Below are 26,848 nucleotides of genomic sequence, written 5' to 3'. Positions count from 1 at the left end.
TATAGTGGAGTCTTTTTTTATTATTATTCCATAGAAGTAAATGAAGAAACACCCACTTAATACACAAGAAAGTTGCTATAAACAAACCACAAAAAGACAAAATATTCCTTTACAGTTGGTAATGTTTTTGCAGCTTTTCAGGCCCTTTCTTTACAAAACTGCACTGTATGCCTATAAAAACAGGCATGGGCCAGTCGGAGACAGAGAGAGAGAGAAAAAAAGAAATTGCCACTTCAAAATTACACAATATTATGACTTCAGGAGTATGCAATTATTTCAACAGTGGTATTATAGTAGTATTGTACAATCCTTTCTGTACAAGTTTGGTTTTGGGTTTTTTTTTTTTATAGGAGGCAATAATAACAAATGGAAGGAACAAGAAGGTTACTGGTTTCCTCAGCAGCTATTAATGCCATATAATTACACTCTGCGTCATGCAGTTAAGTGTTACACAAACAATAACATCAACAGAGAACAATTACCAAGCCAATGTAAACTTTACAGAAGGAAAGTACTCATATTGCAGGTCTGTTTTGGGACAATCCTGCTGACTAAAGAGCAACACAAAAGAGAAGCAACATGAAAGCCAGTTCATTCACACCGAGAAAAACAGAAGAACCTAAACAGGTCATATAAGCACAGCTTACAAAGATAATAAAAAGTACACAATGTATACAAGTAAAAAGTAGAAAAAAAGTTACCAAAGAAATAAGTTGTACCTTTATCAAAAACACAAAAAACAAAGACTTTTTTTTTTTTTATTCTGCAAACTAGCTGTAAATGTAAAAGATTATTTCGGCCAAAACCTGTCATTTGTTGAAAATATAATGGTACAATATCTTGAATTTAAACATCCTTTTCTGGTTTTACTTAATTTGGATCAAACATCTGAAGTACACATTCACAACAGCGTAAGGCAAACATCACTTTTTGCTTAAACTGATCCACAGTTGAGGCACATTTTTAACACTGTAATACAGAGTACCATTCAGTCCAAGAGTCTCAGCCCACAACAATGAAGTCAAAGCGCCTTTTAACTTCAGCGTGCTTAAGATAACACAATCGTCAAAGGAACAAAACATCCTTTGATTTTTATTTTCCATGAAGTACCCCAACAGCATAGACAAACTTACATGAAACATGAATAGCTCAAATGGTAATATCAACCTAGTTTCTTCATGAAACTAAAAGAACACAAAGACACATGGCAGACTCTTTCCGATCTGGTGAGGATGTTGATAAATGCAAATATTTTGACAAAATGGTTGATTGCACAAGGAGGATATGATCCTGTAAGCGATAGCTTTGGGTTTCATCTTTGGTTTAGTGGTTCACTATTATACGTAGATTAAGAGCACATTCTGGTGATAGAGTGCTAGCAAATGTATGAAAGGCATTTAAGATAAGAGTTTTTGGTCAAAAGATCAAGGAGATTTAACATGTTGTTTTGACAGATAAAAAGCAAAGTTTTACTGAAACCAACAATTGTGCTATGTGAAAAATAAAAAGATATCCATGAACTGAAAACAATACTTGTATTCAGGACATACCTCAGGACAGGTATCTGTCCTGAGGTATACAAGTATTTTATATTGTGTGAGGCTGATACATGTTTGTTGATGTCCTGAGGTATACAATACTTGTATACCTCAGGACATCAAACTGAGTCTATTTGTGGATAACCTTCCTGATTGAAGGGCCAAGTACTCCAGTATATGTCAATGACACTGTAATAGTTGTAGATTTTGACATGCAAAGCAAATCTTTGACATTAAAAATGTAGCTCTTTATCTGGCTTAGGTGTAGAACTATATTTCTTAAATTGGCCTAATGAGAAAGCCAATAGGGAAAGCTTGCAATCCTAAAAGTTATTACATTTGTACCTTTTGTATCTGGAAAGTACATGCATAAAAATAGCTGTTTGGTTGTTTTTTATTTGAAAAAACAAAACAAAACAAAACAAAAAAAAACAGTTAAGCGATCCATATATAAATATAGTGGTGGACGTACTGCAGAAAAATAGAGATGAATGAACTTTGGATCAGATCTTCGTGCCATCGTCCCCATGGTTGTAATAAGCTTGGCCGCAGGCTGTGGTGTGAGGCTGATACATGTTTGTTGTATTCTTGAAATGTGATTATAATGGTGTATAGAGGTTTATATAGTACACCTCTCCAGTACAACTCAAATCCACCCTTAGATTTGGAAGCAATTCTCAATCTTGACTTGTTCTTGTGTCGGAGCACAATTGCACAAAAAGATTAAACTCCTTGATTGGAAACTGATATTGCTGTCCACCATTTTTATTCTTCTCAAAATCCATTTCAATCTTTGTGCGGTGCGTCAATAAAAACACTTATTTCACAACCTGCGGTGGCATAATGGCTGTCTTTTGCTGGGGGGTCTTACTTTCAGGTGTATCCAATGTACCTTCCTTGCCTTTCTTCCTAGGTGGCTTTTTCATGGGAGTCTTCTTTGGCGTTGGATCTGACGAGTCCCCCACCCTGGAGCCGTTCAAGTCCTGCTTCTCCGGGCTCTTGGATTCAGGGGTCCCGAGGTTGGTGGCGACAGGCGCCACCATCTTCTGGAGACTGCTCGTGGTGGGCAGTAGAGGTTTAGTGGAGCCTTGCTGGCTCAATCCACCGGAAGCGGTCCTCTTGGCTTTCTGTGGAGGTGTGGGCTTCTCCCGGTTCGACTTGGGGGTGGAGAGACCATTGGTCTTCATCAGTCCTGTTCCCTCATTCCTGTTGATGCTTTGGGTTTTCTCCTTTAGCTGAGCTGCCAGCAGCGTGGCAGCCTCCGAGTTCATATGAGGATGAATGACTTTTGGGCTTTTTGGTGCCTCTTTAATGGTCTGCTTTGGACTGTCAGCGCTCTTCTTCTCAGACGAGGAGCTGTGGAAGTTACTAATCTTCTTTAGAGCATTCTGAACAACACCGTTGATATGCTCCATGTGACTTGGACTGCTATGCTCGTCCCCAGACTTCTTACCTCGCAGAGGCTTGTGTTTGCTGGGTGACCCATTGGCGTCAGCCTCCTTCACTGTTTCCTTCATTTTCTGTCGTTCTTCGCTCTTGGACGAGCCATCGCTGGAACTCCTCTTTTTCTCCTTGGGCACTGCAAGTGCCTTGATCCCACCCTGCTGCTCTGGCAGTGGAGTCCCCGTGGTATTTCCGTGAATCCATGACACCTTGGGCTTGGTGGAAGGGTCTGGTGGGCGTGGCTTAAGCTTGCCAGGTGATGGTGGGGGCTTCCCATTCCGCTTGGCCTCTGGTGTAGGCGTGCCGTCCCCATCCTTGCCACTGCCCTCGTCCTCCTTAGACTGCTTGGAGAGGCGAGCAATGCGGGCGTAGAGGGCTGCAGTGGTGGACTCAGAGCCGCTGGTGGAGCCTTCGCTGTCAGAGGACTTGAGTAGGGGCTGCTCGCTACCTTCTGGTTTGGTGACACTTGTGTCTTTGAGGGACGTGTACTCCCCTGCATCCTCTTCATTAGGGACAGCTTCTGGCTTCTCTGTGGCTGGACTGGGGGTCCGCTTCTCTTTGCTTTCGCTCACAGATTCTGTGGACCATAAGCAGATTACATGATATTAGTCAAAAACCCTGTTCATGGGATATCTTTTGGCATTTGGTGTTTACAACCTTACATAGTTTTGGTAAGACACTGTCTTGAGAATAGTTATGTGGGCTGAAAGGCAACAGATTTTGTTGTTATAATTACACCATTTGACTATTGGATGCTCTTGGACATATCAAAAACTCACCTGTGAGGTTGGATTTTTTAAATCATCAGTCCTAAACAAATGTATATAATCTACATGTAGATGATTTCACTTAAAGGTGAAAAACACACTTAGTTCTGAATTCACTGGTTATACTGTTCAACAAATCTGTAACTTCTCATTATATTACATTATTTCTTAACTTGCAAGATATAGTAATGTAATAAATGTAGGTCTGTGCAATATAATTCAAATTAGATATAAGAAATGAAATGTAATTCAAAGTCTCCTGTATGTAATACATTGATGGTATCCTGAATAAAACCCACTTTTAAAGAATGATTGACGATATAAAACAGGAACACTACCAACAATTTTCTCAGGGCGTTCTTAATTGTCCACATGGCAATTTCTTTGCCAGGTTACTAAGTGGACTGAGTTAGTTTGCCAGTGTCTGCTTCAGTATTTAAGAATTTTCATGTATGAGAATGTATGTGCATTCTGAATCTGTGACCTTGACTCATAGGATTCAATTGTTTTCTCCGTAAGGAAGCCATTTTTCTAGATTTCATTTCCCAACAGGAAGGCACTTTCGCACCAGTTATTTAAATGTTTTTGTTGTATTTTTATTCTGTGAGCTGGGGTGACTTCAGTGAAGCAGAGCCTCTAAATCAAAAAACCGCTCTCATTGTTTACAGATATCATTATGTGCCTGAAGCTTTTCACTGAGAATGCATTGTTTGGCAGCCCTTGAACTGCTCAAGGGTAGAAAATTAACTAAACCCAAACAACTGCGATACGTGAGTGGTAAAAATCCATCAATCACACATGCACGCAAAACCACTTCAAGTCTAATTTGCAGAGTCATACTTCCAGAATAGAAACTGATGGAATGGGTGTTTTCCACCAAACTTCAAGGAGTTAGTCACTGTTTGGATTTGCGCCACATGCTGACATGACCGTTCCATTTCCTGTTTATACTCTCCCTGCACCGAGATGGCACAGGATTAAAATTGTCTCCATAATAAGATTTACAGAAGTGTGTGAATCATAGTCACATGACGTCAATGTGTGTGTGTGTGTGTGTGTGTGTGTGTGTGAGAAGGCCGGTTAGCCGAAGACAAATTGCAGATTTATGAGCATCATTGTTTGTAACTAAACTGTTTATTTATTCATAGAATGACTCACCTTCATGAGGAACGCAGTAAACGGGTCCCTCGTCTCCGCTCTCGAAGGAAGAGAAGGACTCCTGGGATGACCAGGAGGTGGGGGAGGGCTGCTCAACTACGGAGGGCGGCTCGATGAAGCTGCAGTTGAAGGTGTTTTCTGGGTCGTGGTGAGCTACTGAGAACAAAAAACAAATGCAGAAGCCAAAAGGTCAGTCTGGGGGTATTGTACCGTGTTACAAGATCAACAGTCTGCTCTCATTCAGCCCCACTGACATGGTTGTTGAAAGCAATGGTTGAAGTGAGTCTGGAGAAAAATCTAAATTTTATTGGCTTTACATGCTGAGAAACACTCACCGTCACAGATTGTTAGATGTGAATATGAATATTGTTTTCAGTATATTCCCCATGTCGAGTGTTTATTCGGTTTCGTTTTTTCCCAGTTCCGTTCAATTCAAGACATTTCAAGCAATGTATGTGAAACGGCAACAAAATGAACATAATATTACTTTAGCGAGTCTGCAGCTGTGTTGTCTCTATGTATTTGTCTTGTTAAAATGAAAGGACCAAAATATCTTATATGTGAAAAACAAGGAAAACAGGTATCTGCCTATGAGTACAAAATAACTATAGAGGGATGTAGGAACGTGGAAAAATAATGAAGTTTTAAAATATAGAATAAAAAAGTTTTAAACATTATTAATCTTTGGCTTTTGACCCAGCATGACTCTGAGTCTGTGTTTCTTTCTTTTTTACGATCATTATTGTGAAGCAATTTGTGTTTAACTCTATCTTGTTTTGGGGGATAATTTATGGACAGCACTTTGTTTTAGCTGCGGTTATTGTTACTGTACTGCAGAAATAAAGTTGAGTTGAGTTGAGCTGAGTTGGAAACCTGATAATTTTGTGCAGAAGAACAAGTGCTATACAACTTGAAATATGTCAATTCACTTATTGAAGCACCAAACAATAAGTACAAGTGAAATGTTTTACATGTCTTACATAAAATCCATCAATAAATTTCAAAGGTGGAAAGTTCTGAGTGATGTACAGTTTAAAAGAGTGTGAGCATATGGATAATGAATGTGTGAAGCTGCAGGAGCCTGTGTTGATTGCGATAATATAACATTCCTAAAAAAACACTTTAACTGCTTGCTATTGCCTGGATTGCTAAAGAATAGTACATTTTCCAAGATCACCACTCGGTGAAGGATGGGTCGAGAAATCGGGTGTTGGGTGTTCCTGGTCCCGTTTGATTTTTTGAGAAGAAATCATGGTTAAAAAGGAATTAGTGATGGGTAAAACTAGGACCGACATAGTTAAAGCATACATGTATGTATGCTCCCCCAGGCATTTTCATATAGCACCTGGGAGTTGTTTTCAAAAAGAAATGGACAACTTCCATTTTCACTTGAAAAAGCTGTTGTTTAAATGGGGGTCTAAGTAGCAAGAGAAGACTTTATCAATGTATGTAGACAGGTCTGAATTAAATGAAAATATACTCTTTTGCAATTTCTTTTTTTTTTTGCATGAATGCACGAATTACAAATATAAAATGCAAGTTTTTGTTTCATAATACTCCCCACACGTCGACCAGCATAATTTTTAGTGGATTTCTGAAGGAAAGCAGCTGATTTTAATCAAAGAAAATACATCAGGCACTTTGACCACTAGCTAACAGTGTTTAAACTAACCTCAGCCATTTCTGTTGGTGAAGAAGTGGGACAGGAAGTCAAGCTGGGCATTGCTCCCAGTATTAGCACACATAGCTGAGAAACAAGGTCTATTACTAGAATTTATTTTTTACAGACAACTGATGAGCTGGACCATGAATTGAAGCATGAGTTTTATGTGATGTTCAGCCATCGCTATTGCTCTTTTCTACTGTTGTGATTCTCAGCTAAATGTGGCCCCAAGTGGCTTCTTTCATCATCTTCCAGCAAATAGTCCCTCACAACAATATGTAGGTCAAATCATGTTTCTCTCTCTCTCTCTCTCTCTCGCTCTCGCTCTCTCTCTCTCCTCTCTGCTCTGTCTTCCTTCCTCCCTTCCAGACAGTGCAGCACTCTGTTGACCCTTCACTCTCAGGACAGCTGTGCTTTTCCGAGGGATACTTTGCTTTAATCTTCCCATCTGGCGTGAAGAGCACAGTTGTGGGTTAAACTGCTGGGCGTTAACTTGACATGACCGACCACATCAGATGCTTCTGTTTACATGCCCGATGACATATGGGTCCAACCGTTTGTTTAGCTTTCAGATAAACTCTATGGAAGGAACCTCCAACACCCCCCACCCAAACTGTACCGGGGAGCTGGATTGGAAAAAAGTCTTTGTCTGACTGGTAGGATCTGTCTTAAAAGTGTAACTGTTAAGATTAGGTTAATCTTTGGCAAATCATCTGAATTCCATGTTTTGAGTGTAGCAGTCTATCGTTTCACTGGCACTCAGAGAGTAGATAATGTCAACACAGGTGCAACATGTCTAAGCAAACCCAGATGTGTGTAAACGGGTCACAACGCAGCAGAAATAACAAATGTTTTGAAATATGGAGGGGACTTCCTTCCTTGGACACCCACTAATGTGTTCACTGGAGGATATCCTGTTTACCCCAAAGCTACCAACCTACTCTGTCTACAGTGAGTGTGAGGCTGATGTTGCTTCAACTTGAAGCATTACTAACTTGATTGTAATAATTGATAACTAAATGAAGTGAAATCAATTGTGTGGTATATTCCGAGGGCATTTTGCTGTGGAGAGTAGGAGCTTCCCTCAGCCTCTATGTATGCATCCCCTTCTCCTGCATCATTTTGTTCACCAGATAGGGAGAGAAATCACAACCTCATTAAAAGGTGGCACATTCAAATAAATAATTAGTGCAACAACAGATTATCACTACGTACTAAGAAATAGCAGTAATAGTAAAAATCTGAAAATGAAAATGAAACCATAAGTACAACAAACAATGAAGGTCAAAGGTTACATATGTATCAGCAGGAGGCCAGGCCGGGATCAGAACTGAGTTTTTGGTAAAACCGGTTGTCATTTTTATGTTGAGATTGAGGGGCATGCTGTCGGCAGCTGCTGAAAGTAACTTAAAAGGTAGTTGTAATCTTTCTTAGTTACTTTTAAAAACAAGTAATCAGTGAAGTTACTTTTTAAAGTACTAACTTGTAATCAGTAATCTGATTGCTTTTTCAAGGTAACTGTGGCAACACTGATAATGACTAATGCTGTTGCGTGACATCGATAATGCATGTAGGAAATGATTTACGAGGTCATCATCAAAATCAGAAATCGAATTTCTCAGCACTGGAATTTGTGTAAAGATTGCTACCAAATTATTGGTACTTCTCAGACTACATCTTTATTTAGATCAGTTCTAAAGTAGAAACACCATGTTATGTCACTCTTATAATTAAATTACCCACAGAACACATGCAAACTAAAAGCTATTTGCATGAGCGTGCAATGTTGCATGGTTTAAGCAGGATCTCAGTAAATCAGACCTGGTGGGAGCTGCCTCCACACTTTTGTCCGATGCAAAGCAATGCAGTCCGAGACGACGAGGGACTGAGGAATGCAGAGCAGCCAACCTATGCGAAGACTTCTGTCGTGTTAGTCAACAAGATAACACATGGGCATTTTGCGAGATTACTTGTACGCAGTGATGAACAACTGCTGCCCTGAAAAGCTGCTTCCTCCAGACTGTTGCTGGTCTAGTGGTGCAGATTGCCCTGCAGACCTGACGCCACTGTGATCCCCCCCCGATGCAGGGGCCAACACACAACATGGCATTATTGACACGTCACAGCTGCACAGCTACACCACCACAGTTGCCTGGTGGGGCATTGGTTGTCTCAAGAGCAAGAAAGCAGCCAGTTCAAGGATATTGCAAAGCTCAGACATACCTATAGCATACCATCACAATCACCACAGTAGTTTAACGCAGATCTAAAATGGAACTTGATTAACTTAAAATGTTGCGACAATGCGAAGAGATTTAGCAACAAAAGAGCAACGTATTTCTAAAAGCTTGGGTTGAATGTACAAGCTTAATCTTCCTTTTTAATCCAAAATACATACAACCTAAACTAATCAGCAGAACAAGATAAAAATTTTAAGTTAAAAAGTGATCCAACTTAGCTCAACCTACTTGCACCACACCATGGTGTAATGAGTTACTCAAAGAAGCAGCAATAGGAATAGGTCACATAAAACTGGCTGAGTTCTTGCTATTGCGTTGTGGTGTAGCCTATATGATGAGCAGACGCTGTTCATTCACTGATCTCAACATGAACCACTGCAACTACCAAGCATGAATGAGGCACCTCTTCTCCCGTAGACAAAAGTTTAGTACAGTAATAACCTTTGAATAATACTAAAGTCAACTAATCAAACAGGAGATGAGAGACAACTGCTCTTCAGCTGTTATCCTGTACTACAATACTATTGAGAGGTCATCCTACTTCTACTACTACTTATCATGTAGTAACCTGATATGTTACTTTATCTCTATATTACCATATTTGTCAAGCACAGATATTACTTTACGCTTTTAAGGTTATTTATCTTAGTAAAAATGAGTTCAAGCAATAGTTTTTTGGGGGGTTTTTCTCGTTGTATGGTAATATGTTGAGCAAAGCTTACAAATATAGAACACTGAATGTCATCCAACTTACAGCATGTGGGTCACTGCTGGAGCATTTTTATGACCAAATACACTTAACTTCAGCTTTACACAGATTGGCTCATGCCATTAAAAGGGGAGCTGCTGTTTTCCATCATCAGATGATGCACTTCTGAGCGGCTTTAGGCTGCGAGAAACTTTTTCTGGCCATTTTACGAGGCAGCTCATGGCTGCATTGTAAGAATAGCTACTTACACGTTTGCAAACCCAGCCAACTCCCTTTGGATAAAGATGAAAAAAGCAGGTGGAGTTACTCTCAGTTCTCCTCTGCGAGGAAGCACTTGGGCAGAAGATGGGAGGAATTCCTCCAAGACGCAGAGGGCGTACAGTAAATACGCTCAGGAAGGAATGCTCAACTACAAACAAACACACAAGTTTGACCAAGAGGGGAAGAGGTGAAAGTGTGTTTATGTGGTTATTTCTCTAAAGGCTTACAATGCTCTCTTCTGTCAACCATCTCTCTCTTGCCTTTGTCTTGCCACATCTGCTGCCACTGTGACCCCGGCGTGGATAAATCACAGTTCTGACACTAGCTGGGGTAAATTTGACCACTTCCTGTTTCCAGCCCCATCGGGCCCCTCTGGAATGTGTGTGTGTGTGTGTGTGTGTGTGTGTGTGTGTGTGTGTGTGTGTGTGTGTGTGTGTGTGTGTGTGTGTGTGTGTGTGTGTGTGTGTGTGTGTGTGTGTGTGTGTGTGTGTGTGTGTGTCCCATCACAGTTAGAGTTTCTAAATGTTGGCAGACCACAATTGTGTGGGTAGCCCCAAAGAAAGCAGAGTTAGTGTGAGGGTTAAAATTTGAATGAGCTAAACGAGGAAAAAGAGGAAAGACTTTGACCATTTATAACTGGTAGCATGACCCTGTCATTTTTTTTTGGGTTCCAGTATGTTGAAATATTAAACAACTTAAACGTTAGTTTTGTAGCTTTCCTACCAGACTGAACACATTCTCACATCTTCATGCGAGATACAGTAAATTGTTCAAGGAGGCCCTCAACAAACAAGCAGCAGTGCCCCACACCAAGATGATGACAAAGGCAGCTTTGTCCCCGTGTGGCATAATGACCTGGGGTCTAATGGAGACGGACTGTGGCTTAAGTAATCAGCTGCACAACCGAAAAAGCACATGCTGCTCATGCATGGAGAAGAAAGCAGGTCATCATGTTTTAACTCCTTCTGTGACATACAAACTTTAAAAGATCCCATTGATATCATCAGCTTTTAAATGCTTAAACTGTGCCACTGTAAACTTAGATACGGAGACTGACGCACGAGAGGCACAAAGCAGATACAACCAGTATGGGGGACTTTAAAAACAAAGTTCCAACATTTTACTGTCCATCAAGCATGCTGTGTAAAGAGCAAGTGTATGTTATAGACCAACTAACATTTTAACTCAATGGTTCCGGATTTTATTGTCATTTTTATGACACAGACAATCATGTGCAGCAGGCGGTTGTGGGTCTTTAGCTGTGTTGTAGTGACTCCTTGAAGCTTTCACAACACAATATTTAAAAAAAAAAAATTTTCCCTTGTTATTATTCGTTTTTCGATTTCTGTTGAAGGGGACTGCAACCTTGTAGGTCGATATGACAAAGTTCAGAAGTTGGTCAACTAAAGTCTCAGTGTTTCCAACCACACCTTTCAACATCTCAGAAAAGCATAGTTTGCCTCAATGTGGAAAGACTCATTTTGCTGCCAACATGCAGGTTTACGTGTGTTTTTGCTTGGTGTGGAGAAACTACGATTAAAACTACAAAGTTATGATGTGAGTGGTGAAAAACAAAAATAAACGAACTAAACCATTAGCGTGAGTATTGTCGATTGTCTTTGATTGCAGCCAGGACAGCAGTTGTCCTTGAACCGGCCTCACAGTCCGACACAGGTAAGATATCGCCAACATTCTCTCACGATTGTTATCTTTCATCTGGGTTGGAACAAATATAGTTCTTGGTGGGATTTTGTCTGTAGTCAAAGCATTTTGTAAATGGAAAAAGTCTCTCTCCATGCAGAGAGATCCAAAACTCAGGTGCATCCTAAATCAGGACAAATAAACAAGAAATGAAACATGATGAACCAAGATGGAAAACTGATTATGAAAACACTGAATATCACAGAAAACGCCCAGGCTCTAACATTAAGCTGTAGCTTATCTCCTCCCTGCACAAGCCACCAGTTCATCACAGAACAAACAGTCACACACACATTCACACGTCTTTGGACTTGGGAAGGAAAGCAAAGTACCTGTGAAACCCACAGCTCCTCTGTCCATAGTTTAAAAAAAAAAAGAAAGAGACTGGGGTCACAGACAGATCTGTCACACACCACGAGACCTCCGCATGGTGCAGCCGGGCTACAGCGTCCACCCAAACAGTGCAGTCTTTGATAGCACGTCACTCACCACCAGACGCCCCCCCCCACCCCCCACACCACTGGCCTTTCTTTTAATAACACAGCCCCCTCCTCAGCACCAGAAACATATTCTTCGGGAAGAAGACGATGGAAACGAGTAAAGAAAACGTGAAGGGAAAAAAAGAAGCCAGAGTTTAGGGTTGTAATAATATGAACACATGGCATTTTAGAGAGCCAAGAATAATAATGGGCTCTAAAACCAGCGCATTCCTTTAAAATGAAACCCCACACTCGCCTGGCAGCCACCGTACACTTTTCAACCCTATTCATCATCCAACACTGAAGGTAGCAATGAAGGAGAACACACCGCTCACACTCGCTGCCATTCACTTCCATCGCCGTCTCCACAGTACCACACTGTATGCATTGAGAAGCAACAATAACTCTCAGACAGGTTTTAAACTCCCTGACATCTCAGGTGTGATGTCTGTCCTAATCCCTCTGCAGCTTCGAACTCAGACGGATACCGTGGCAGCACTGCGGAGGGATATGAGAAACGGTTTTGGAGCTTACCGACTACTTTGGGCAGTTTCTGTCGCCTCAGTGGAATACGGGGAAGTTTAGTGCTGATTCGGCTGAATCGTCCACACAGGATCCGCTTGGCTTTTTTGCTGTCGGTAGAGACATCTTGGTTAGGATTGAAAAGCGATGACGCCATGGAAATCCAAATGAATCATTCAAAAACAGGCATTTTAAAAGCTGGCCGCTGGCCTCTTCTGAGAGCTCTCCAGGGCCGCTCACATTGCGACTTACACTGTAAGGTCAATACATAAACGTGCTTAAAATACAAATTATGTGCATTTATTGATTTAACAACCTGGTACCTGTGAGAAAACGTGAAAAGAAAATATTCCCATTTATTTTGCTAACTGCCACAAGCCCCCGATGAGAAATCTGAAACAACCCCCCCCCCCTCCCCACCTCCAGCCGGCGTGGAGCGCTGATGTTAAGACAGCCAGCTGTCACTCACTTGTGGTCGTCTTTGTGTCGACAGAGGCAGCAGCAGCACAGCAGCGAGAGGAGGATGATCAGCAAGAAAGAGACCAGCGTCCCAGCTGCAATCACACCCATCCGTTGGTTTGGTTCTGGAAGACAAAATATACACATTGGAGCAGCTTTGAACACCACCAATAACTATCTAAAAATTATAGTATCAAATTCAATCATTATCCTTTCATTACCAAAAAAATACTACCAAATACTCCAATTCCAAAAGATGAGTGCTCTGCTAAACGAATACAAACGGGAATATTAGACCCTGTTTTTACATCAATGCCGTGAACGCAAGTGACAACACATTGTCTTTGCATTTTCGTACGAGAGCGTTTTTTGCGTTTACACAGTAACATCAAAAAGTTTCAAAAATGTGTCTTTTCCTGTTTCTGCAGAGACAGAGTCGGGACTTTTTAAAAAGTGCCACCACTGAAGCCATTTTCAAACAGTTAAGTTTTCAGTGGTTTTGAGCACCGTTATCGTTTAAACATCGTTTTCAGTTTTCAATTAAAAATGAGACCTTCGTCAGTTAGTGTTTTACTGTCCAGGCCACTAATCAGATTTACAGTGACAGATATCCATCTCCACACAACAGCATCCAAATAAAGAGTTATTTTAGAACAGAGATCAAGGAAATGAGGAAATTCAGCTTTTGAGGAAACTGGGGTGAGGCTAGTTTCTGGGCTGGCTCATGTCACGTGTGCGTAAGTACCATTTTGAAGTGTTCACATTCCATTTGTGCGACTTTTGCTTCAAAATATTTTACAGATTTATTTGAGAAACTGTTCAGATAAACACTTTGCAAAACAAATATAGGCGAAGATTAAACCAATGGTTTGTAACATTATTGGTTCTGATGCCAAACAAACATCAATATACTTTCAGGTGTACATTTCAGATGTCAAGTGTTTAGTACTCGAGATTTTCAAGAACTTGATCTGGACTTGATCTCGCCCCCCAAAAGTTTTGGTCTGGTCTTTGTCTCAGTTCCAGTGGTCTTGACAACACCAGCAATTCCAAAACAATGTAAAAAGACCAGAAATCTCCCTAAAAATCAAATATTACAGTTATATTTGCAATCGCACATAGCTTTATGCATTGCAATTAAACTGCTTTTTTTTAATTTACTAATTACTTTACAGCAACCTATATTTAGCTAATTAACAGCCATTAATTAGCTGCACAAGAGACAATAAAATATGACTCAAAAAAAATACCCCAAAATAGCTTGATCATACCAGGTATGGTAGATATAGTAAAGCTGGGTTAATCCACAACTTTTTGAGGAGATAGTTTGTAAATGAAATGCTGGAGAATAAGAGTAGCAACTTTCTGTTGAATCCATGCTTTTATAGTTTGACGCAATAATATTTTGGATATTTGATGCATTTGATTTAAATGTTATCACTAAATTCTGAACCATAGAATGCTGATTGCATGAAAATGTCAGAATGAGAAAAATTCAACCAGTAGCAAAAAATACTTTTGCTTCAAATGGAGTGTTTTTCAATTGCTGTTTTGAAGCTTGAGTACTGAATCTTTCGCCACAACTGAATTCAATGAGCTGCTTGACATGTAAAGTATCTCTGCAAAAAACACACTGCAACAGACTGAAATTCATAATTCATAGTTAAAACGACCTCACTGAAAACAAAACAGGACAAATTACAATTTCAGTGTTGATCTTCCACAATCAATTTCCTCCTCTAACCACATTTTTACTGCGCAGCCCTCGCTATAAATCACTGCTGATTTACTGGCACTCCTCCCTTTTTAAGTAGGTTTCACCCCAAAGATAATAGGTGCCGTGTTGCGTGAGCATTGTGTGGATGGCGGTTGGCAGCTGTGAGGACAGACGACACCAAAAGAGAAGCAAATTATCAGTAAAGGGATAACTAGCAGTGACCTACAGGCCTTTAAGCTGTCACATAAGACTGAGATGAATTGTTGGCCAGCCTGGGTGTGGCATGCTGTCATTTCTGGTGAGATAAAAACGACATGGTCTTATGATATCACTGACCAATATGCCACCACCTATTATGCCTCCTGGCAGAAATCCCTGCAATCTCTATGTGTTGTAGAGTGATGCTATCCATGCCTGCTGTCCAAATGGGACTATTTTTTTAGTTTCTTTCTTCATTCTAAGTTTTCTTTTTCTCTTTCTTTTTTCATCGTCCTCTTTTAAGACTTCTTTCCTCCCTCCCTCTCTCTCTCTCTCTCTCTCTCTCTCTCTCTCTCTCTCTCTCTCTCTCTCTCTGACTGGACGGGAACTGAGCCAACAAAAACAGCCATAAAAAGGACACCAGTCTATGTCTGGAAATGCTATCAAGGCTCCGAAGCCTCCCACTACACACATTGACCTGAATAGACGTGTTTGTTGCTACTCCATGTGTACAGCCAATTATTAGGACATTTAATACACAGGCAGCAAATAACAGGCATCTGAAGTCTGGATAAACAGTCCGGAGTGTAAGAATTCTGGTTTGTGCTGTAAGAAATATCTGTTTAGTCTCAGGAAAAGGCACATTATTAGGAAAAACACGCGTTTTTGGACTGGTAACTGACCGCAAAGCATGTGGTTGCTCTTAAACAAAATGAAGGTTTTTTTTTTTTTCTTACGGAGATGGCAGGCACCCGAGACGGGATCACAGTTCTTGTCATGGCAAGAGCAGGTTTGGTTGCAGTTGACTCCATACTGGCCAGGTTGGCAGGTCATGTTGCAGCTTGAGTGCAGAGCAGAGACAAAAACAACATCTGTTATATGTTGATTCCAAGTGACACATGTGTAAAATAGGGCAAAAAAAGGGGGATGTGGGATTTGTTCTTTGTTCTGAGCATTTTCCTCTGATGGGTGAAAGTTACCTAGAATTTTTCTTTTCCAAGGATGTGCTTTATTCGATTAAATTAAAAAAATACCCCAAAGCTTCATCTCCCAGAATGTGACAAGTGCAATATAAAAGCCATCAAACATTTTCACCTGGTAAGGTATTGAATAAAGTGCAGAGCATAAACATGAATTCTTCTAGGCTATGAGGTGTCTCATGACTTACTATGTGCCGTAAAACCCCGGGTCACAGAGGCACTCTCCGGTGACAACATGACAGATGCCGTTGAAACAGTGACTGCAGTTGTTTTCGCAGTTCTCACCGTATGTGCCGTTGGGACATCGTACCTCGCACCTAATGCACACAGAAGAAACAACGCGATTACTGTCATCTTCAGGCTCCAGCAGCATGAGTCACGGGCATTATCACAGAGGGGGAAATTACATTGTTGGAGCTACGACTTAAACATACGCAACTTTATTTTAAAGGTCTATTTTGAAGAAACAACAAAGGGACTGACAGAACAACAAAATACCTCCATGTTTGTTTGTATTACTTCTTAAACTTGTTAACATGCTCATATTGTGCCTTTTTGGGACCTGTTTTTGCTATACAGACAACCGTTTTAAGACTAAGACATGTTTTAAGGTTAAGACATATTTTAAGGTTACAATAATATTACTCCATCATTGTCCGCTTAATATTAGGTCAATGTTAAAATCAGTATTTTAATAGTTTTGAGTCTGAAGATAAATTAATGTAAATTAATGTGTTGAGCCCAGAGGGTATAAAAAATGTTGATTTGTGTGTGCATATTCAATACTTTACTGACTAGTTTCTGGTGACTGTGGTACAAAAACTGGCTGTACACGGAAACACAACCAAATGTTTCGGTGAAGACATTTTTTCACATTAATGATGATGAGAGGACCTGATAGTGACTGAGTTAACAGGAAACTAATGAATGTCAGTGCAATGTGACATTACTCGTTGTGTAATTCATTAATTTCAATAATCACATTTAATCGCATGCCAGTATATTTGATTGCATCTCAAGAAGAAATTCTTTGAATTCACTTTGACAGTTTGCCATAGAATTTAAGCCTGTTTATCATTGAAATATACCACAACAAACAATGTTAACATGCTACACAAAGCACTTGGGTTGCTACTTCGTTAACATGTCACTTCTTTCTTGCATATTTTTCTTGCTCCGATCCAACCTTCGGTGTTACTGTTTTTAAATAACTTTCCATCCACCGGGCCAAGAAAGCCGCCCTCATCTGTTTCTTGCATCACATTCGTTAGTCTGCTACAGTTCTTAACCACTTTACACATGGGGGTTTGTTGTCTGATATGTCTGCTGCATCGGTATGATCGCTATGCCCGGGAGCTGAATTCAGGTGGGCTGGGAAACGTTTGGATTTCAAAAATGAAAAAAGAAAGCAAGGTTAAATGCGCAAAGGTTGGTGTGAGACCCATAATTCTTACGTTTAAGTTTAGGTAAGAGGTCAGAAGTAGCATTCTTTCATAGAGCGTGTGTTTTCTTACCTGTCCCCAATCCAGCCGGGGTTGCAGTGCGAGCATTTGCCATGGATGGGGTCACAGTGGTGACCATCTTTACAGGTGGGACAAATTTCCTGGCAGTTCTCCCCAAAGAAGCCCTTGGAGCAGAGCTGATCGCACCGAGTCCCATTCCAGCCCCGATCACAGGTGATGCAGCGTCCCTCCGTCACCTTACAGGGCTGCTGGCCTTTGCAGTGGCCACACCTGGTGTTTGTGGCCAAGACAAAAAAAAAAAAAAAAATCAGGCTCACTACTCTTGTTTATATTGTTCTCACAAGAACTTTTCCTTCTAAATTAAATGCAATGGGCTAAACTAAAGGAAAGTGTTCATGAATGTAGGCTTTTAATTGGTGCTTCACAGTGATTTATGTTCTTATTGCAATCATTAAGATCTATTGAGGATCAAAACCCTGTCAAACATCTTTGTGGATTAAATAAAAGTGCGCTGACAAAATTCAGTTAGGGCCCATTTAAGCCACAGCGTTTCAGGTGAAAATGCATCGTCTTGTCATTTTTGCTTTAAATAAATTTCACGTTTACACAGCGACGCTGCTGAAAACAAATATGTGAGCATGTTGGGCTTTTCTCCCTGAAGCATTTTCAAAAGGTTCCACCTTCCAAGTTGTTTTCAAAAAGTTGCATTTTCATTGGCTCTGAGCACTGTTGTCATATAAACGGACCCCCAAAACTAAATTCCTCTAATATGGTTTGTGGTTACCTCAGACGTAGGTTTCTTTTTTCCACTATAAAATCATCAGTGAATGTATTTTAGTTGTTTGTCAAAGTTTTATATGTAATTTAAATGGTAGTTGCTAACAGGAAGACTAATAACACCAGAGCGGTGTGTGATCACATCAAGAAGTCACAACACTGCCTTTAAAGCAGCTTGTGTTTCACTTGTGCACTTTTAGAATTAACTTTCTGACAAGTGGATTGATAAGAGTGGAGTTTTTTGCAAGGTTACTAAACAATGTCACCCTTGTAGTCATCTATAATGGTTTAAGAAGGAAGGTTAACTCCGAAGTCAGTCAAGTTTCCTTTTGGTTCATGGCAACAGTATCTTGTGAGAACAGCGCAGTCTGTGGAAGGTAAAACACTTAACCTGAATTGCTTTTACATGTTGGTTGATGATTATAGGATAATGCGAATACCAATTCTCCAATCTCACTTCATCATTGCTCCATTTAGTCCATGTTAAGATACTTTAAGGGTTATCAGCTGCAGCATATATCAAATCGTATTTCCTATCAAAACCACAAAATAGCACTAAATTATGGATCAAACAAGCCAACTGAACATTTGCCATCTGTAAATCTGCACAGTTCCTGTGTGTTTGAAATGGTACATTTACTCTCTGCCAAGTTTTCCCTCCCACCTGTTCCTGCAGTTTTGACCGTAAAATCCAGCAGGACATGGTTCCCTGCAGAACTTCCCACGGTAGCCTGGCGTGCAGGTACACGACCCGTCGGCCGGGTTGCACTTGCCATGTACGCACTGGCAGTACCGCTCACACCGCGGACCCCAGAGCCTGTCCCGGCACTGGCAGCGTCCGGTGAACTGGTCGCATGGGGAATTGTTACAGTTACACTGGATTGCACAGTTTCTCCCAGTCCAGCCCGGATTGCACAGACACCGTCCCGTCATGGCGTCGCAGATGGAGTTGATGCTGCAGTAGCAGTTGTTGTTGCACTGCGGACCCCAGACGCCGGGGTGACACGTGCATTTCCCGCTGTCCTGGTCACACTTGCCTTTTTGGCACAGACATGCATTCTCACAGTTAGGTCCCCAGCGATTGTGGTTGCAGGTACACTTGCCAGTCAAGTCATCGCACTGGCCATTGGGGTAGCAATTACATTTTCCTTTGCAGTCAGGGCCCCAGAACTGGGCTGGACACTCTGTGAAAAGACAGTCCAGTCAGAATCAAGAATTTATGGTTTTATTAAACATTAATGTTTTAAAAGCTTAAATGACCATTTGTTTCACTAAGCACACTGGTAGAATAAGATTTGCTCCAATATTTGCAATAGGAACATGTCGGGGAAAGTGAACAGGAAGGTGCTTGAGGGTCACACAATGTCAGTGCAAGAGCAGCATGCCAGCTGAAGTCATAATAGGAAATGCACCAATGTGTGTATTTGGAGACAACCCGACTATTGGAGACAGCTGGAGTGACTGGGAAAACTAAGGAATGGGCTGGCTATTTCTTAGTTGGTATAGCCTGCCACCTTCTAACCATATGACTGGTGCTTCAATTCCAATCTCCACCCCTCCATGTGTCCGAGTGTCCTTTGGTAAGACAATAAATACCAAACTATTCCTAATGGCTGCCAAAATGAAGTTTGAGTGTGTGCGTTGATATGTGTATGGATAAATGTGACTGATAGAGTAGTACAAATGCGCTCTTTAGTTTAAAGCCATTTAACACACCCATCCTGTGGGTATTCAATTAGATACATAACACTGAAAAAATGGGATCACTAGTTATTGCTCCAATTTATTTCTTATGAAACCTGAATGCCTTCATCAATATTTATGGCAATCATTTGAGTATGTGTTGTAACATGTATCTTACAGGCAGGCTTCTACGTTACAAGGGTACTTCAACTGGTGGATTAAAAGAGAGCGAGTATACATTTCAATAAATATATCCACTGTTCTTTTTTATTTTCTTCAGGGTGCTGAAATGTTTTAGAAAGATGACAGGTGATAACACTGCAATGAGACCCGAAGCTGAAGAACAAAATGCAACAATGTTCATAGCCAAGAGAGCAGCGAGAGTTCGCTATTTTAGTAGCGTAGCCAAACTGTATTGACATAAATACCATACCATGAGGGTGAGTTCATGTAAACATGCATGCTAAAGATTGCAGAAAATTAAATGTCAATTTGTTCGCAACAGCTTTTGTAGGAAGTATGTTAGATATGTACATTTTTAAGGTGTACTTCTGTTTTACGGTTACCATTTATTTGACCTTGAAACTTCACAGTCAAGGAGGAAAATACAGAAATGCTGAATTAAGAGAGCTTTTAAAGGGCCTTACTTGTGTCACAGCTCGCTCCGAAGTATCCATGGCGGCAGCGGCATTCATTTGGCCTGACACACACCTCATTTTCCTTGCAGGTGAAGTTTCCTTCACAGAGAGCTGGTGTGAGAAAGAATAGCCCACATTATTCAACCGGCAGGAACAATGAGCCACACGACGTGTTATGACAAACGATAGCGCTTTGTGCAGTATACGTACGTGTCAGGCATTCATCCCCTAACTGCCCCCATCCACTGCAGCAGACCAATCCTGATGATCTGGAAAAAAATATATAGGAATCACAGAATTAGAGAAGAAAAATAAATGTCTTAACTATAATACTGTCAAACAAACACATATCAAAGCAGCAGCATCCACACCCGACGTATGTCTCTTTGATCTCACTGATCCCACTGATGTGGCTGATGCTCAGTACTGTAAACGTACACAGGGCCATTGTATATGACGCACACGCTCAGCACATTGTTGTATAATTATCTCAGTATGGCTCATTTCAATCTGTGCGCAATGCATGCACTGAAAAGCCCTAAACCCAAGAATGTATGTAGCGTATCGGGTTCTTTAGCTTTCCTCCGCCTTTGGGGAGGGAGATTATTCAGGGACAACGTTTTGCAGACATGTTTGAGGCCTGACAGGAAACAAGGGATGAGGCTACTCTTCCTCCCATGCATGTGACCTCTATGGGGCCCCTGCAACACGTCAGCTTCCCCTAAATTGTTTGATGATGGCAGTTTGCTTTCAGTTATCATGAAGGGAGCTGAGCTGTTTTTTATCCAGTTAGAACCAGCACGTGGTTGAGATCACAGGTCGAAACACTGGATTATTTGACAGAGTATGAGAGGGAAATGATTTTGTACATGTTTTTCTTTCTTTTTACTACAACCCAGTGCATTTAAAAAAGAAAAAAAGGTTTGGACTCGACAATTGTAAAAATGTAAATACAAATGAAAATTGAATGAAATTGTGCCACATGGTGGTGTAGTGTTTAGCACTTACACGTCATAGTGGTCATGAGTTTAAGCTTTTTCATGTTCTGTGTGTGTACTTCAGTTTCCATATAAATCTATTTGAACTTAATTGATGACACAAAATTTCCTATAGGTGTTAGTGTTAATGTGATTGCCTCGGTGTGTTTGTCCTGTGATGGACTGGACCTGCCCAAGGTATACCCTGCCTTCATCTGTAGTCATCTGACCCTGTATTAGATGGAAATGGGTTGAAGGCAAAGGGATGCAAGCAAAATTTTTAAAAAAAAGAAAAAAAAGTTGTATTGGGGCAGAAAGGACAAAGTTTCATCCACTGCATGCAAACTGTGCTCGCATTCAAATAGCAACACTATGCAGGACAAAAAATGGTGCTAAACTGATCTATTTGCAGTCAACACAAATAATAACTGAGCACATTTGACATATAATGGGACATAGCAGAGTGAGTTTGGACTGTTACGCAGCTGAAAATGGGAGAACATTATGACTTTATACTTTTAAGGTCATAGCAGATGACCTCTTACATTTTAATTGCTTCCAGAGCATTGCTAATAAATGATTAGCAACAAAGTGGTTTCGATAATTATGTTTTAATTTCTACTATCCTTGGTTGGAAAAAGGTGTTTAATGAATTGAGTTTAAATCAGTGTTTTGGTTGCATGTAACTTTGTACTGTCACATTAAGAATGTATTACTCATCGCAAAATACATTTTCTACATCTGTGCAGCTCTTTTTTATTCCCAAACATGTTATAAACACTTCATATAAATTTTTTTTTAAACAATAAGCCCTGAATACATCATCGAACAGTTGAGTTCCAATGCATTTCTATCCAGATTCAGTGGCTGATTTCGTAAATGTGAGGACACATATTGAAAATGTTGACAAGCGGTGATGAATGCCATGCCACTTCCCTCTATTCAATTGATTCAACACCAAGAATATAAAAATCATAATGTGTATAAAGGGAAAAGAGGAGTACAGAGTTCATTGCCATGATTGCTGCAAGAAGGGAAGTGAAACTTGTACAGCTCTGCAGGTCAGTGCTGTGTATTTAAAGCACACTGAAAAGCTCACAATGCACTAGAATAATGTGGAAAATATTTTTTTTCCTTTTTCTTGTAAATGACTCTTTGTTGCCTTGTGAAGCAAAGACAAATCTATGAGATGACAGCACAAATACAGCTTTTTTTTAGAGAAGGTCCTCATTATATTCACTCTGAAAGCACAGGAAAATACAGCATTTGGCTGTTTCAGATTATATATTTTTAGTTTGCTCTGAGAACATTTGCCACACAGGAAGTATTCACTTTTAGCTCAGTTGTATGCAAATCCTTCCAAAATTCAGCGAAGAAGGTCTTTATGTGTAGAAAGAACTAATGGTGCTAACGGAGAGCAGCAGAAACATGCATGGGTCAGGGGAACGATTCATCCCAACATGTTGCTAACAGCCACAATACCTTAACTCAGAATTTTCTAATTCATTATGAGTGTAATTTAAATGCCATATAAGATGATGAAATAAGTTAAGGTTCAGTGCAAAACTAAACATTCTTGAACACTGCAAGCTAAATAAGTATTAAAAAATTAAATGGCGTTGATCAACTTGAATGTGTCCAAGTTACATGTGGATAGTTATTAATCATGGATCCCAACAGCCATGAACAGAAACATGAGCACATCTACCAGCCAATGGAGAAAAAAAAGATTATTGTAAGACAAAAAGGTGTGACAGATGACCAAACCCCTTGTTTAGATGATATAGGAACATATATTTGCTGTTTTCTGCCCCTGCTACAGCTTCAAATACAGTATAATTGATGTAGCAGTCATCAATAGTACACTTGGATGCTTTTACTTTTACAAAACATCCACAGTCTGCTGAAGTCTTTTTTAAAGTCCCTAATCGTGTGTGATTTTATTAGAATTTGTTAAACCATTGACCAAATTCAGTTTGTTTATACATTACGCACACTTTCCAAAACTTTTTTAAGCGCTTTCTCAGCTGGTTGTGCGTTATCAAACGGTGCCACGACTGCTGTAAAAGTCAGTGAGAGCGCCCCCTGCAGAACAAGGACAGCACTCCTGTTCCAGATGTACACATCTGTATGGCTGCTTTCTTTTCAATGAGCTCCTCCTCCTGCTGCTCCAACTACAGGAGACGCGTAATATGCATTTAGAAAAAAAAAATATGAATACGGAGAAATACATAAAAAATAATGTTACCAGGATTCCTGCCACTCGATGTAATATTAATGGAGAACAGGACGATTTACAAAAAAAAATTTTAATCCATTATAGTGAGAAGCGCTGTTTGTGCACACTAAAACAAAAAGTCAGTCCAATCAAGTTATGAAAGGCTCTTGTTCAGTTTTAACACGTTTACCGCAAGCAAGTCGTACACATCGGGCATTTTAAAACAAATCCCCATGCCTAATGAGACAGAGATTGCAAGAAAGAAAAGTTACAAATCCTAATTTCTAAGATTCTTCCCTCAGCACTCGTGCTTACCCAAGTGTTTTGCACACATTTCTTCCTTTGGGGTTGAGTTCTTGACTGAAAACGGAGCAAAAGAAGACACAAACCACCGCGACCACAGGAAAAGAGTTCTTCACTTCCATTGTACAAGAGGCAGCATCCTTCTAGACGCCGTATTTACTCCGCATTTCCCGTCTCCACAAGTAACGGTGGCGTGGTCTCACTCAACTTTACGCACTCCAAATTTATCCACGCACATAATCCAGACGCATGTGCTCGGTAAACAGGCTGTTAAATCCTTCTTCCTTAGTTTGTTTTCCTTAAAAGAAAAAAAAAAAAGAAGTCCTGCCACCACCTACGCCATCGACAAACGCAGCAGACAAACTGACCAGAGACGCAGATCCCGACCACACGCCTGAAAAAAGGAAAAAAAAAGTAGGCTAATAAAACCCCAAACTTGCAAATCACAGATGATGGTTGTTTTCCTGTAGTGCGCTGTTTACTCCATGAACAGCTCCATCAGAGCCCATAACACGAATGTCTACGCACTCGTAATGAATTAAAACTAAGTAACTGGAGCCAAAATAAAAATTAAAAATTAAAAAAAGTCCGTAAGGCGTCAGGAAATCTTTAGAATAAAATGAAAGAAAGTAGGTTAATATCTCCTATGTGCCTCTTTTCCTCTCCGAAGAGAAGCGCTTATTCTGTAACTTTGGTCCTCTCCAGCGCTCTCAGGAGTGGCAAGAGGGAAATTCCTGATTTGTTACTCTATCTTTGGCTTCGTGCGCCATGCGTGCGCCACCGCATTTGCATAGGCCTGTGCGCAACAGGGTCCGCTGGAAGGGACGGGGTTAAAAAAGTTCTAAAAGTAAGGAAATGTGTGTGGCCTCACTTTTAGTTTAAAAAAAATCTATCCAACTTTATATATTAAAAGAAAAAAGAAAACACCGCTATTCAATACATACAAATGTATACCTATGTAACACAAACAAACTTAAATGTTTAGCAGTTTGAAGTATCTTGGCTTTGTCATTATATAGTACAGTTTCGGTTTATTTTTTTAATGTGAACTGTCGTTTTAAAAAAAAATCTAATTGAATGTGGTTTGTAATTAATTGAAAGAATGTGGAAACCTTTGTACGAGGCCGAATTGTCCAGCTGTGTGAAAGCCCACATGTGAGACAATAGCTCCCCCATCTGTTTGCACCAACGAAGTGACGCGGACACAAGACGCCAAACAACTTTTAATGCTGTGAAGCAGTAGCCCTGGACACACAGATAAGGATCCTCTTACGACTGCTGCCTTCCAGGATCCCTATTTGACTTGGCACAAGCTTTGCGCTGGATATGCGCCACAACCCATGAACAAGTTCACGCGAAATTGCTTTTGATTAAAGAAATTAAGAATAGAAGTCACTATAGTAAAGTTATTTCAGTCTGATTTTGTCGTAGACACGATGTTACATTAATGTATGACCTCTGATGATAAATTGGTTTTATATCATTTTATATGTCAGTTATACTAGTCCAAGTAGTTGGCAGTAATTAAGATATACATTTATATTGCTTTAATTATAAATTAATTAGTGGCAACAGCAATGGTGCCACTACTCACCTACAAATTGTTTTGCGTCTCTATATTCCTGTTCATGCACATTTATTAATTGCAACCAATGGAAAAATATTCATCCATGTTATAGTGTTTTTAAAGACCATTAACATAGATGTGTGATGTGTCCTGGAGATGCTCTATTTAATATCAGCACTCACAGAAACATTCTTATCTAATCGGAATTTTCTCACGTAACTAACTATAGTAAATATATATCATACCACTAAGTTAGTGAGTGACCACTCCTGGTGACAGTTTAAAATACAAGTACGTGGATAAGATCATTTGATTTAGTTATTTACTGTATGTCAATTTGTTGTTTGTCGTTGGTGGTCATTATCTTCCTCCATATCACCCTGTGCCCTCTCTCCACCACTGGTACACAAATCAGCATGTCTTCCTTCAGCCCATCCATGAAAAATCTCTCAGGTCTGATGTTCGACCCCGGGTACTCAAAGTCATCCATTTTCACCATCTCTCCTCCATGTTCAGCCTTCTATCTAAACACAAGTGTTCTGTCTTGTCTCCACTGACCTTCATTGTTCCTCCATTCAATATAGACATCTACCTCCACCTGCTCTCTACTCTCATCACAGATTACAATGTCGTCTACGCACTTCATGGTACACAGAGGCTCTCTCGTGACCTCGTCTGTCATCCTGTCCATCACCATGCATTGCAAATGAGAAGGGGTTGATCAATATGTAATCCCACCCCGATACCGTGAACCCATTTCTCACTCTGACTGAACACCTCACAAGTGTCTTGCATGCCCAATCTTCACACCAACCTTTTCAGCCACTCTGACTTCATTGTTTAGAGGCAAAAGTCTTCTCTGTGGACACTATCATGCATTCTCTAGATCCACAAAGAATCAATACAGCTGTTTTTGTCCCAGTGCAATGCCTGAAAACAATGTTTAGTGTGAATTGTATGTAAAATACCTCATGAGATTATTTGACTTGAAAATTAAACCAAAATGCAGAGAGTGGTTTTATACCAGTGTTTTTTTTTCTTTCTGAGGAGGTGATATCTTGTTTCTGAACTCAGGAGCATATTAAGTATAATGGATAACATGTGGTTGGATAGTTCAGATTTGAACCTGCCGGCCAAAAAATAGTCTTACTTTGGAATTTACGTACTCTTTCTTCCTGAGCCTTCAGTGTTCACTTTGTGTTCTCATGCCTCTTTGCACACGCTGCACACTTTCCTGTTTGGTTAATTAGTGACTCATCCTTTACACGACAGCATTCATGCAAGACACTGAACCCCGGAATGCGCCGAGTCAATTGACTGAATGCTTTGCATGGTCGCCTCCATTGGTGTGTGAATGTGAGTGTGAATAGGTGAGTGTGATTAACAG

At 40.3% G+C, this 26,848-nt stretch overlaps 1 protein-coding gene across 1 annotated transcript; it reads right to left on the bottom strand.

The window, feature by feature from the left end:
• On the bottom strand, positions 1 to 24,586 carry scarf2 (scavenger receptor class F, member 2). The gene is made up of 11 exons (XM_080499065.1): positions 23,907 to 24,586; positions 20,607 to 20,665; positions 20,406 to 20,507; positions 18,740 to 19,259; positions 17,350 to 17,568; positions 16,024 to 16,152; positions 15,593 to 15,696; positions 12,951 to 13,065; positions 12,494 to 12,591; positions 4,907 to 5,062; positions 1 to 3,558 (listed from the first exon to the last, which is right to left on the bottom strand). The coding sequence occupies exons 1-11, from the start codon at positions 24,014 to 24,016 to the stop codon at positions 2,357 to 2,359; spliced, it is 2,814 nt and encodes a 937-aa protein (XP_080355191.1). The 5' UTR covers positions 24,017 to 24,586; the 3' UTR covers positions 1 to 2,356.
• Between the last annotated feature and the right edge of the window lie 2,262 nt (positions 24,587 to 26,848).

The sequence above is a fragment of the Blennius ocellaris genome, assembly GCF_963422515.1.
Source record: "Blennius ocellaris genome assembly, chromosome: 7".
Lineage (NCBI taxonomy): Eukaryota > Metazoa > Chordata > Actinopteri > Blenniiformes > Blenniidae > Blennius > Blennius ocellaris.
The sequence above is the reverse complement of the archived record's forward strand: the minus strand, read 5'-3'. Positions and strand labels throughout refer to the sequence as shown.